Genomic DNA, 12,754 nt, shown 5'->3' with positions numbered 1-12,754 from the left:
GCCCCTCCAGTGAAGCGGGGCATGACCTGCCCCCATGGGGAGCAGGTTTTCTAGCTCCCAACTCATCTGTGCAGCTCTCAGCCACCCCAGGAGAAAGAGAGAGAAACCATAGTTGAGTTGTTCTTGTACCCCTGGTGTGGCATCACCTAAGCCGTGTCCAATTAAGGAGTGCCAGGCTCCAGCCTCTCTCTCATTCAATTTGCCTGGAGGATCTTTTGCTTTCTCCAGCTAGTGAGGCAAGCAGCAGATTAACTGCTGAGTAATGACTGCGCAGTACAGCACGTGTAAATGGTTGACCAGTTTGCTCCCAGTCAGCCAGGTAGCCAGGGGCAGGAGATTGCTCCTTGCTCCTGGGATCTGCCTGCTGCCAGTGTGGGCCTTGCCCCTGGAGCCCAGGTGGGGACAGTGTCCCTCTGCCCCGGCAGCAGGGTGCTCCCAGCCCACACTCTGCAATCGCGGAGAAGAAAGAACAGGACAGTCCCCAGCCACTTCCAGGCTGCACAGCCTGGAGCTTGCTGGGCGGGAGCTTTCCTGGTCAGAGGCAGGTCCCAGCCCTGCATATTTTTCCTAGTCCTGTGCCCCAATCAGGCAATCAAGGCATGCGGCTCGGAAAGGTCTCAACCCCCAGCCCTGATCTGCCGGTGGGGCAAGGGGCTGGGACCTGCCCCTCCCCTGCAGTTCTTTCGAAACCCCCTGCCCCTGGTCAAGGAGCCGGGACCGGGAGCTCCCTGCTGTTGGGGCAGGGAGACATTGTCCCCACCTGGGCTGTGCCACCGGGCAGCAGCAGGCAGCTCCCTGCGTCAGGGAGCAATCTCCCAGTCCCTGCGCTTTGTGTCAGCTCCTGGGCTAGTGCCCAGGGGGAGACTAGAGCTCCCCTTGGCTGCTGTAGGGGGCTGGTGCAGGGCCAGAAGGGGTGGGAGCAGACTGCAGCCAGGAGCAGCAAATCTACTCCTGAATTCCTGCACGTGTAAGCACCTGCCCACGGTGGGTTTACTCTAGAGTAAGGCCACTCCGCAGCATTTGCACGTGTAGACGCGCCCAGTATGGATGAAAATGGAAGAATAGGTCACTACGTCTTAGATACCTCTAAGAAGTGTAGAGAAGTAGCTTTTTTTGTGGAGCAATTCTCCTTTCTTTATTGTAATAGGTCAGAGATCTGATGTTTCTGATTTTGTATGAACCTTTGGTTCTCGGATCATGTGGCCACTGTGCTGACGTCTTTAATGTTCTCTCTTATTTTTTCTAGCTGTGGGGAGCTCAAAAAATAAAGCAGGTAATGTGATTTTAAATATTTTATTTCTCTTAAATGTCACTGTTTCCTTTCTGTTTTCTATAAATGGGGAAAAAATGTGTTGCTCTTCTCTCCACTGCAGGTTTTTCAGCTGCTCTACTGCCTTGCCAGAGAAAATGCATATGCTAACAACGTGTTTCTGCCCAAGATTCTTAATTTTATTTTAGTGTTTATGTTTTTGTGTTGTCTTTTTCTTCCACCTATCTAGCCAAGAGACTTTTGGTCTCCACTTTCTCACTGAGTAGTTTAATCATTCTTCAGGAATGATAAATTCTGCCATATTTTCACTGGGAACATCCTGAATTTCTGCCTGATTCTCATCACATGTACCCCAGTTTTCTATGCTGGTGTAGCCTCACCAGCTTGGATCCAAGTGTAGCTTAAGCTAAGTGAGTTATGGATGGCTGGGTCACGAGTAGAACAAGTGAGTAGACTCTCTCCAGGTCTTGATGTCCACAGTGTAAAATAAAAAAATTAAAAACCTCCAAGAAACAGAACAACAAACCAAAATAAATCCCTCCAGTTGTCTCCTAGGCTTGGGAGTCTCAGCAGAGAAGCCAAGGCCTGTTAGCATGAACACTGAACTGGTCTCATACCCTTAGAAGAAATGTTATGAGCCTATATTAGAACCAAGAGGATTTTTTGAAGACTTTTTGTCATCAGCACCGGTTGACTATGCCATTGCAATTTTAGTCCACCTCTGCTGGATTTTTTTAGCAAAATTCCCAGCTGTCCCTAGTCCTGGCAGTCAAACTGCTGTACATAGGAGTAGGCAAAATCTTCCATTATTGTTGTGAGATATGGGTACTGTGTTCGCCCTCCCTTCCAGAAAACATGTATAGCTAGATGTAGAGGGAGATGGGCCATCATGTTTAAAGTAAGGAAGAGTTAAATAAAATCCGTCATTTCAGAACGTGTGCTTTTACTTTTATAATTGCAAGAACTTCTGAACAGCTGCATTTACTCGGGGAACCCAAAGGAACTTTTTGGAATAATATTTAAATCTGTCCTGAGCAGTTGCTTAGAACTGATTGCTTTTTTTTTTTCTTCAAAAACTTCCCTATGTCAAGACCAGAAATGTATGCATGGAAGAGGCAAGCTGCCTGGCCACTAATTCAGCTGCTAGCTGTTGTATAGTCCATTTGCCAGGAGATGGGAATAACTCTCTGGTAAAGGCTTGACTGGAATGAAATTAGTTTAGTCTTGAGGCATGGGCACCTGACACATTTACACCAGTTGAAAAAAAGTAGCAGACAGATAATGAAAACCTCTAAAGTTGGGTAACTTCATCCAAACCTGGTCTAGACTTACCCCTGCACGGATTGGCTATAAACTCTGCTGCTGTAAGTTACACTGGTTTAAATTTCTTCTGCCCACATCCATCCTAGGGTCAGTAGGCCAGTACCTGTTTCCCTGTTGCCTATTGGTAAGGTGCACAAATAGGCACCGGCTGTGTGCACTTGCAGGATTGTTGCATGTCTGTCTGTTCCTGATCTGCGTCTAACTTGCATTGGTATGCAGAGCTCATATAAATGACCCCGGGGCATGTGATTGTCTGTCCATTCCCTTCACACCCAGATTAAACAGCCCACCATCAAAACTGGCCTTTTTCGCAGATACAGTAGCACCACCAAGTAACGAATGGGATATAGTGACTGAATGCTTTTGTCCTAATTAATGGGTTGTTTCTAGTTAAGGCGGTTTGCATAGTCTTTATGGACCTAACTACTGTCCATAATAATCCATCCTTCAGTCTTTCCAGCATTTCCAGTCTGTCACTTTTCATCAATCTTAGATTATGTAAAGGCCTTTTAAAAAAGGGCAGGAAAGCTAAGTCAGGGTTGGCTTTCCAACAGACTTTACTGAAAATGTTGAGCCCCATGCAGCATGCTGTCTGTTCTTGTGTAGACATGGGTACCCGTGCACCCCTGCCCTCTGGTTAAACATACTCGACAGAAGGGGCAGCAGGAAAAGGGCCAGTCTCGCTCCCGTTTGCCAGCCATCTCCATGCCTTCACTCTTTCTATTTGCTGTTTGTTTTCTAGGCCATCATACATCCTGATACAAATGAGACTATCTTCATGCCTTTCAGAATGTCAGGTATGGTGTATCCTCTAACCAAGGCATTGATCTGTCTGATTAATCTGACCCAAAATAATGCACTAGGCTTTGTTCTGTTTTTGCCCATGTCTGTCTCTCTTCTCAGCCTCACCGAAGCATCTGCATGTAGACTCTAGCTTGACTAATCCTTAAAGTGCACGTGATCTTAGTATTTAGGCCTCCTTTACTCAAATGTCAGCATTCATTTTAACCTTGGGGCCTGAAGAGAAACCTACTGCCTAAAAACCTCAGTGCTTTCTTCTCCGAGGGGTGGGTCACGCACTTGGGGTGATGTGTAGGGACCCACCGAAATTGTGGTTTCACAGAAACCACGAAAAACAATGTTGTCTTCGATTGCCGTGATTGCTGGGAAGTCAAGCATTGGCTGTGATTTCCCACAAAATCAACCAAATAAAAAAGGGGTAGTGGCATAGACTGAGTGAAGGTGCCCTTCACCAATCAACGGTGAGGGGTGGGACCACCACAAAATGCCTGCCAAAGCAGCTCCGCAGGGGCCACGAAAAACCCTTTGTCTCACCGTGACTTAGGCAGGTCCCTAGTGATGAGCATAGTGCGAGAACCAAAGTAGAGCAGTAATGGAGCCAGGATTCCTGCCAGGCACCAGCCAGGCCAGGCCAGGGGTGAGCTGCAGCCGTCCTCATCCTCCTCCTCCAGAGTCTGTCTGCACCACTTTTATGATGTGCCCTAAGCGAGCTGCACAGGGCTAAGGGAATTGCTGCTGCATTATTATTAAATCAGCTTCACCTCTTTCCCCCCCTTCCTGGTGTTCCCTCTTTCAGTACAGGAGATGGCCTGATGGAGCAGTGGCTCCTGATGGCAGGGCTCCTTGGGCAGTCCCTGAGGACAGCGCCTCTTAGATGAGACCTTCCTTCCTCTTGTTTCAGAAGTGCTGAGCTGGGGCATGTGATGCAAGGATCTGTGCATGTGATCGAAGCAGCACGATTGATGCCTTCATCCTCCAAACCTTTTTGGAGAGGAAGGGCAACTGTCTGGGATAACTGGGTCCTAGTCCTAGCTCTTCCACTGAACTGCTGTATAATTTTTGATTAACTGATCCAGCTCCCTGAGCTTTGGTTTCCCTGTCCATAAACTGCGTTTGTGAGCATTTGCTCCAAGTCCCTTGCTGGAAGATGCCCCTGAAATGACAAGGACTGTGAAGATCAGAATCTGTAGCAGAGGGCAGTATATGGAGCATCTGATGACTGGGGCTCACTGTGGTTTGGGATAAAGACTTGTCTCTAGGAGAAAGTTTTGCTACTCTAACTGTACTGGAATAGCTAAAGCAGCAAGCAGTCTGCACCCTACACCCAGTGTACTAGATTAGCTTAAAAGTGCTTTTATTAGTAAAATTTACTCAGATTTAGGAAGAGAATTAAGCTGTGCCAGTATAAGGCACCTGCACACCAGTACAACTCCATTTGTACTAGGGTTTATGCCAGTATAATTATATTAATTTAAAAAAAAATCACCCCTCTAGTTGACATAGTTATATGGAAACAGCTTTTGTAATGTAGATCGTGACTCAAATCCTAGGGAAACTCTTAAAACACATGAGGAATACAGAGGATGGGGCAGACACCTGGTAAAAACAGTAGGACCACAGTATCAGTTTTCCCCCTGGATCAGGAGCAGCTCCCCTGGGGTTAAATTGGCCTGAAACTAGTGTAAGCAGTGTGCCCAGTGTCTCGCATCCTGCCATGGTAGCAGTGTTAGCTCTTTCAGGTGTGATTATCCCCTGAAACTCTGTGTATTAAAATGCATATATCTTCTCTTTTTTGTTTTTCTTAATAGGTTACATTCCTTTTGGAACACCCATCGTAAGTATTTTAGCATCTCTCCCCACTTTGCCTGAGTGTAACAGGAAATGCATTTTTTAGCACTCGCATAGAATTCTCCAAATTCCACATTACTTGGCTGTGACAAATTCACAAAATGTTCACACCTTTCCCATCACGCCTTAGCAAGGGTTTCATTGTGCAAAATGTGCCCTGATGGATCGAGATTGTCATGTTTAAGGTTGTTTGCCTGTTACATATTATTCACCCCACAACCCCCCACTCCACACACGCACTCCTGCTATTTTTGTATTTTGTCTCTGCTTTTTGTTTCACCCTCCATCTGACTCCTGCTCCAAAGAAGAGGCCAAGGTGCGGTGAACACCCGTGAAGCATAACCTTTGCAGCTCTTGCTTAGGTCCTTTCTCCTCTTGTTGAGCCCGCAGCCTCTTCTGAAGGGCAAGATCAGTAAGGGCCCTATAAACCCGAGAGCCACAGCTTCCTCCCTCTCCTCTATACGTGTTTCTTTCTCTCAGTGAAAATTAAAATCCTTTCTTACTATAGCTAATGATCCTTCACTGCCCATTAGTTAGTTTCTGCTACATCTGCCTCTCGTTCACTTTTCAGTTTGAATATATCATTTGTTTTGAATAATGATCTGCTTGACTGTATTTCCCTTACTGAAGCAGCAGTTAAGCCATATGCTCTCTGTCTGAAGTGGCTAAGTGTTGAACCCATTTTACAGATGGAGAAACTGAGGCAAAGGGGATGGTCACAAAACTAGTTGTTGTCAGAGCCATGTTTTAAAAAAATCTGAGTCTGATCTGGCCTCCACGCTTGCTCAGTCCACTAGCTTGTGCCACTACAGTGGTTTACAAGTGGCCTGAGGCCCACGGCCCATGCTTCGAGGGCGGCAGGCTTTCTCAAGGAAGAAGTTAACGTGGCCGCACAAGCTACAGGTGAACGCAGCTACTGGTGTTTGTTGTGGTTGCGTGTGCCGTTTTGGTGGTAATTTGCGTGGGGCATTCTAGAAGAAAAGGTTAAACAAAAACGAGTGAGCAATGAAGTTGACAGTGAAATCGGCCCAAATCCAGAGCTGTCAGAGGAGCTGCGAGCTGTCAGATGAGCCCAATTTCACTTGCTGCAAAGGATAAACTGGAACCTCTTGTCATTTAAGGAGGGGGAAAAACCATTTTCAAATGTTAAAATTAAAATGTAGCATTTATGCCAATCGATCTGTGAAATTTAGTGACAAAATTGGCAGCCTGCTCTAGCATAAAAACTGTTTGAGCCTTGCATTGAGCAAAGGGGGATGGGATTTCCTCAAGTGAAAAGGCTGTGGGGCTGTCTACGCTGTACCATTTAGGCATGCAGATAAACCGGAGCTACCTCAAGCAGGTAAAGCTCAGGTACTGGGAACAGGCCAGCTACGTTAGCACGGGGCTCTGCCAAGCTGCCTCCTCCTGCTTCCCTAGGCAAATTAAAATGCGCTGTCTAGTGCAGTGCAGGCATAGCCAGTGGGGCAATTTGCTAGTTAGCTGAGAAGAAGGCATCGAGTCAGGAGGTGGCTTACTCTCATTTACTTAATCGTGATGAATGACCTGACACTGTGCTAGGAGGCCAGAGGTTTCATTCCTGGCTGTGTCACAGACCCGCGGGATATCCTGGGCAAATCACTCCTGCAATCCTGCCCCATTTGTAAAAGGGTGGAAGGCACTTGCTTCCCCTTGTGAAGCACCTGGGTAGTAATGCACGACAGGCAAGTACCATCAGACTGTGGTGGCTTGGCCTGTTCCCTAAAGCCTGAGCTCCTGAGGCCATCTGATTACGGGGGAATCTGATCTGTGGCTGTGCCGAGAGGCTGGGGAGCTGGACACAAGAGGCTCAAATGCAAAGGAGAAAATAATAAATTTTAAAAAATGCATGCTTAAGTGATACCGTGGATGGCAGGGACCAGAGAGAGGCGGGTGGGTGGCAGCTCACTCTCCATTTCTGAACACTGAAGTTGACAATACTGCAGCAGATAAAAGCTGAGTTTTCTTGTTCACATGGAATCACAGATAAATCCACTTTCTCTACCCACCAGGCAAGGACTGGGGGTTTGCAAACACAAAGAACCCGCTCGCAGACTCCTCCCATTGTACCTCTTTTCCAAATCAACAGCTCTTTAGGGGAAAATCTCTCTCCCCTGGCTGCGAGGCCTCTGACAACCATTTGTACCTGCCAGCCAATTAAAATTGGTGGTTGATACATTTCTGGTGTTTAGGGGCTTTTTTTTAAATTTTGTTTTCCTTTTTAGATCCTTTTTAAAAAAAATTCTGACAGTAATTAAAAGTGAAGCTGTATGTTCCTTGACAGACTCTTGCACATATGGAGAGTTTGCATTAAACGTGCCTCTTTCAGTCATGCAGATTTTTGGGTGTTCTTTATTTATTTCCTATTCTCCCCCTCCCTCCTTCTCCCTCTTTCTTTTTTTATTTTTTATTTTTCTGAGCTTCAGAAGATTAAACTATTAACCTGGCAAGGGGCCTCTTCCTCAAACTCTCTTTAACCCAGTTGCCCCCAGGGCTAAATTCAAACTTGGTGCAAAGAGGCGCAACTGTGGCAGAAATATCAAAGCTAAATTCAGTGGGAATGGATACTATGGCATGTGTCTTTTGGGGTGTGAAGAGTCAATTGATGTGAGGTTCCCTGGTTTGGGGTTCAGCAGGTGAGGCAGAGGTTAGGAGGAAAAACAGCTAATAGGAGGGCTCAGACTAAACCAGCCCAACCTTTCTCATGCCCTTTTTCAGGGTCTTTCTCTCCTGTGCAACTTCTATAGCTTACAGCTTATCTCCCCTCCCTGTGACTAGGGTTTTTTGTTGGAGGGTGGAAGGGGGTGCTGTTACAGAGACTTTTACTTTTCTTGGCTTGTGCAGGAATAAAGTCAGAGAGGAATCCAATGGCCTGGTCCAAAGTGAATGAGAGAGTCTACAGCATCGTAGCCCAGAGGGGAAAGTGCTACCAAAAGTAGCATCCCACCGTTGATCAGTCAGACTGGGATCCTCTCTTAAGTAGGTCATTCGCACCCATGCAGGAAAAGCACCTGGCTTTCCATTTGGCCATGTTCAAAATAGATCATCTTCACATTATGGAAACACTCTTGCCTGTCTGCAGAATTACCAAAGAACTAGGGAGCTCGAAGGAAAGAGAAGACAGCTTTGCAAAGGAGTGATGCTTCAGACCTGCCTCTTAGCTGGAGGTTCATTTCCCAGGGAAACGTTTTGAATGGGTTGGCTTAGGTCCTTCCTCCCTATATGCTCCCATCTCCTTTCTTAGTCCCTCGCGCTGCAGCAGTCTTTTCTCCTGGAGCCTTTCCATTGTACTTTGTGCATCCTCCAGTGGAGAGTGGGGTCTTTAAAGAGTTGTAGGTTTCTCCTCTTTTTCTACCCCATGAAACGGACTTCTAACATGAGGACATCCAGAGTGCTTGCAGCTCTGGGCAGAACGTATCCTCTGCTTCCAGAGGGCAAGCCTCTGCTCTCAAAGAGTAAAATCTGATTTCTTTCACATTAAGCCCCAGGCTCTCCTCAAAGGCCACGCCAACCCCCCACCCCATGCCCAGTCTGCTCCTCTGCTTTCTGCTCCCTGTACCACTCGCTGGTGTGCTGCCTGCCCTTTCCTGATCTGCTGCATGCCACGCAGGCCGCCTGCACCACTCGTGGCACTCGTACCTGCAGGCTGGCCACCCCTGATTTTGAGAGAGATTCCACGAGGAATTTCTATCAATAGTTGTTCATTGTGTAACCTCTGGCACTAAGTTGTATAAACTGTGTAACCTCTGACCGTGAGCTACTCTTCAAAATGACAACACTACTTGTACCTCACCTTTCTTGAACAAGTTCCATCTGAGGCTCTCAAAGCATATTACAAAGTCACTGAGGCCCATGAAACCTTATGATCTGAATAGTTACCCCCATTTTACAGATGGGAGGATTGAAATGAAGAGCAAATAAGTGGGGTTTAGTGAATGACAGAGACAGACAGCGAGAACCCTGCTTTGTAAATGCCTATTGATTATTTTCTTTTAACCGTGCTCAGGTTCTGGCATGGGGTAGTTCATAAATACTGAAAGATCAGATAGATTTTCCATTTTCTTACTCCTTGTTAATACTCTGGCCACCCATGGTGGAATAAACACACAAATTAAAGAAAGCATGAAAAGATGATAGAAGAAAACTCATTGTTTTAATGGATAGAAAGCACAAGGAGGAAACTGGTGTATTTGTGCTGCTACTTTTTTTTTCCATCTTTTCCAGGTTGTTGGTCTTCTCTTGCCAAACCAGACGCTGGCATCCACTGTTTTTTGGCAGGTAACAATCTTCTGCCGCAGCATTGAGTCTACGGACTACGTAACAAAAAGAAAAGCGTCGTTGAATTGCATCTGCAGCATGGCCCCCCAAAATCAAGACCATTTGTCTAAGGCACATTCCTGATTACCCTTCTGCATCAAGAGCGTCCTAGTTAATAAGAAGAGGATATGGCTGGATGTAATTGGAAACTTTGGGGTAGGAGGAAAGTATGCTGCAAATAAAACCCCTGGGGCCTGGCCTGGCCTGCCACTTGTGTCATCATTTACACCTTTGCGAAGGACGTGTCAAATGGAACTAAATGCGAAGGGCCGCGTTTTACCTGTGCTTCACCCAGGTGAAAATGATGACACCAGGTGCAATATCCATTGAGGATTAGACCCTGGTTGCTACCACCTCTGCTGTTCTGGGAGATGTTCTGGCAGGTAGATCAGGCTCCAGGTTTTATACACTGTGGACAAAACTCATCTACAGGGCTGGGGGGTCCTAAGAGGTCTCTGATACAGTGGGTCTTCAGAGGTGACTCTGGCCCATACATGTCAGGGACTCCAGAGCTGAGTTCCTCGCCAGTCCTGCCTGCTTAGTACAGTACGGGAGACAGGTGGGGTCTTGGCTAATATTTTGCAGTAAGTTTTTCATTTAGTTTTTCTGTGCGTGTGGCGGGGGGAGAGCGTTTTGGCCATAGTAGATATCCCAGTTTAGGGGCCATTGATGTTTCTTATCTTCCTCTGTGACATACGGCATGTCACGGTGTGATCCCTTTCTTAGGATCAACTGAGAATATTTTCCCCTAATGTTCTCTGCCAGTGCCGTGGTAAAGGCATTGGCAGTGCCCTTGTCTCTCTTGTCCTTAACATGTAACGTGCCATAGGTCTTCGGATGGGTGCTTTGTGTCTGCGTTGTGAGGTGGCGGCTGACTTAGAGGCTCTTGTAGCTCCTGTTGGACAAACTAATGCCTGCGAAAGCAAGGGCTGGCCTTAATGGCTTGGGAGGCCTGTTGCCGTCTCCTGTTCCTTTGAAACAGTGAATACATCCAGTCAGAAGCTGTTTTTTCATGGTTAAAATTTTTTATTTATTGAAGTAAGGCATGGCATTAAGTGTCACGGCATTGAGGTCTAGTCTGAATATATGAGCAATACTAGGATTTTGTAGGTTTTAATTTGAGCACAGTAAATTATGACCACATGGTTTCAACAGCTAAAGCTGGGTCTTGTACGGTGTGCGACTTTAATAGCACTATGGCTAGAGACGTGTATATTTGTTTGCATCTCCTACTGCTGGTACCCCCGAGGACTTGCTGTTTAGTCCAATGCCTCCTGAAGGCAACTGCAAAACAACCATTGATTTTCAGTGAAGCAGTGATACTCTTACTTACAGGAGTAGTCCTTAATCATATTCTTATGTGAGCACATTCCCATTGATATCAATCCCCACCCCCTCCCTCCCCTGCAAGTCCCTTTGCAGAGTCAAGGGAAAATCTTGTATTTCTTGGGAACACAAAAGGTTCGTTTCTTAACCAGGGCTCTGATTGGGAGCACAGGACCTATTTAATTGAGAATCTCATAAAAGGCCAGTTTTTCTTGCCCACAGCAATGTACTGCACAGTAAGTCTCGGGGAAATCGGTGGCAGTCCTCAGTGCAGCTACTCGATGGCAGGAAGGATGGCACAATCCTTATCTGGAACTGAAAAGAGTATTTAAAAAAAAAATCAGCAGTCTACAGGATCATGACAGGCCAATTTATAGAGCCACACCGACTTCATTGGTGATTACATGTGCTTACACAGCAGCAGAGTTTGGCATGTGAAATGTAGGATTCTAGCTGTGTGACAGACTGTCAGATTTTGTGTCTGGTTCCTCAGATGTGACCAGATGCAGAGCTGGCCAACGACAGAGGGAAGGGCTGTAGCCGGCAACTCCGACAGCCTGGATCACACTTAGGGAGTTGCAGTTCTCTCAGTGGTTCTCAAACTTGCTAGTCGTGATGACCTGCTGGACCCGCCGTCAAACCGCGCGGCCTCAAGTCACAGCATTCGCATCCGAGGTTCATTTTGGGAGTCCTCGCATTGAATTTCAGGTGCCCTCTCTGTTTTATAGAACAAAAAGCATGAGGGATACCAGACTTCCCAAAGAGAGAACTTATTTTTCCCTTCCAGTGGTGTTTTCTCCCTCTGCTCCCCCCATCCCCTGCATTTTTTTTTCTTCCTCTGCCCTGCCTCACCATCAGCTTTTTGATTCTCTGTTTTGGCCCCTTTCTGTTCCCTTTTTCTGACTCCTTTCTGTTTCTTTCCCCTTTTCTCTCTTTTCTTCGGTCTTGTTTCCCAGGTTCTGACCAGCAGCTGGAGGAGAGCAGCCCCATGCACCTGAATTGACAATACTTTAACCACAGCACCTTGAATGTGCACGTTGCAGTCCAGGGCATATCAGGCCCCAGACTGAAGTAAGCAGTCATCGGAGCAGCAACAATGGGACCCACTGAAGCCTTTTTGAGTCCCACTCTTGCTGAAGGAAGGGGATGCTCACAGTGCCCTCCCCCCAGTAGCTCTTCCCCAGAAGTAGGGCCTGGGCCTGACTGCCTGACCCTCTGGCAACTGCAAATGGGGGAGCAGCCATCCAGGTGCCCCCTGAAGAGCCCAGAAGGGCATTAGTCAGCCTTCTCCAGAGACAGCGGAGCCAGGGAGTGGAGTGCAGAGCTATCCCCCTTCTAAAGACTGCTTAAGGTAGGAAGAGGATGAGGCAAAACTTGGACCTGTTTTATGTATTTGAGCTGATTGGTAGATGTCATAGAGCTTTTGCACTGTGACTGCTCCAGGGCTTTGCCTTGGGTTCTTGAAACTCAGTTCCCACTGTTTGCAGGGTTTCTTACAGAGCTCCCACTACCTCTGCTCTCTGGACCTCTCCTACAGTGTCCGATAAGTAGAGACCGGCAAAGATGCTTGTGGACACCAGAGCAGAGTCCCAGTTTCTACTGGCAAAAAGTATCCTATATATTTACATATTTTTAAACAAACGGGATGAATTCTAGTATCCCACGGGTTCCTTGACGTGAAAAGTTTGCTAGTAGTGCTTTCAGGTCACCAGTATTGCTTTGCCCAATATGGCCTTTCTCTGTCAATGTCTGCCCTCATGTAACTGCTTTTCAAGCCTTTCTCTCCTTTTAGGTCCTGGCCATTAGCTGGAGAAGAGCCAGTGGTATCATACTCTTCAACTGAAGCTTATT

General features: G+C 46.8%; 1 protein-coding gene across 3 annotated transcripts in view; it reads left to right on the top strand.

Annotated features, from left to right (window-relative positions):
• The window catches only part of SFXN5 (sideroflexin 5), a 196,478-nt gene that overhangs the window by 61,043 nt on the left and 122,681 nt on the right, over positions 1–12,754 (top strand). For all 3 annotated transcript variants that reach the window (XM_006261298.4, XM_059721418.1, XM_014597100.3), the window contains 4 exons: positions 1,247–1,273; positions 3,336–3,390; positions 5,203–5,228; positions 9,485–9,538. In XM_006261298.4, the coding sequence (XP_006261360.3) occupies positions 1,247–1,273; positions 3,336–3,390; positions 5,203–5,228; positions 9,485–9,538 (162 nt within the window). The remainder of the gene's footprint in view (positions 1–1,246; positions 1,274–3,335; positions 3,391–5,202; positions 5,229–9,484; positions 9,539–12,754) is intronic.

This window comes from Alligator mississippiensis, chromosome 2, assembly GCF_030867095.1.
Source record: "Alligator mississippiensis isolate rAllMis1 chromosome 2, rAllMis1, whole genome shotgun sequence".
Lineage (NCBI taxonomy): Eukaryota > Metazoa > Chordata > Crocodylia > Alligatoridae > Alligator > Alligator mississippiensis.
The sequence above is the reverse complement of the archived record's forward strand: the minus strand, read 5'-3'. Positions and strand labels throughout refer to the sequence as shown.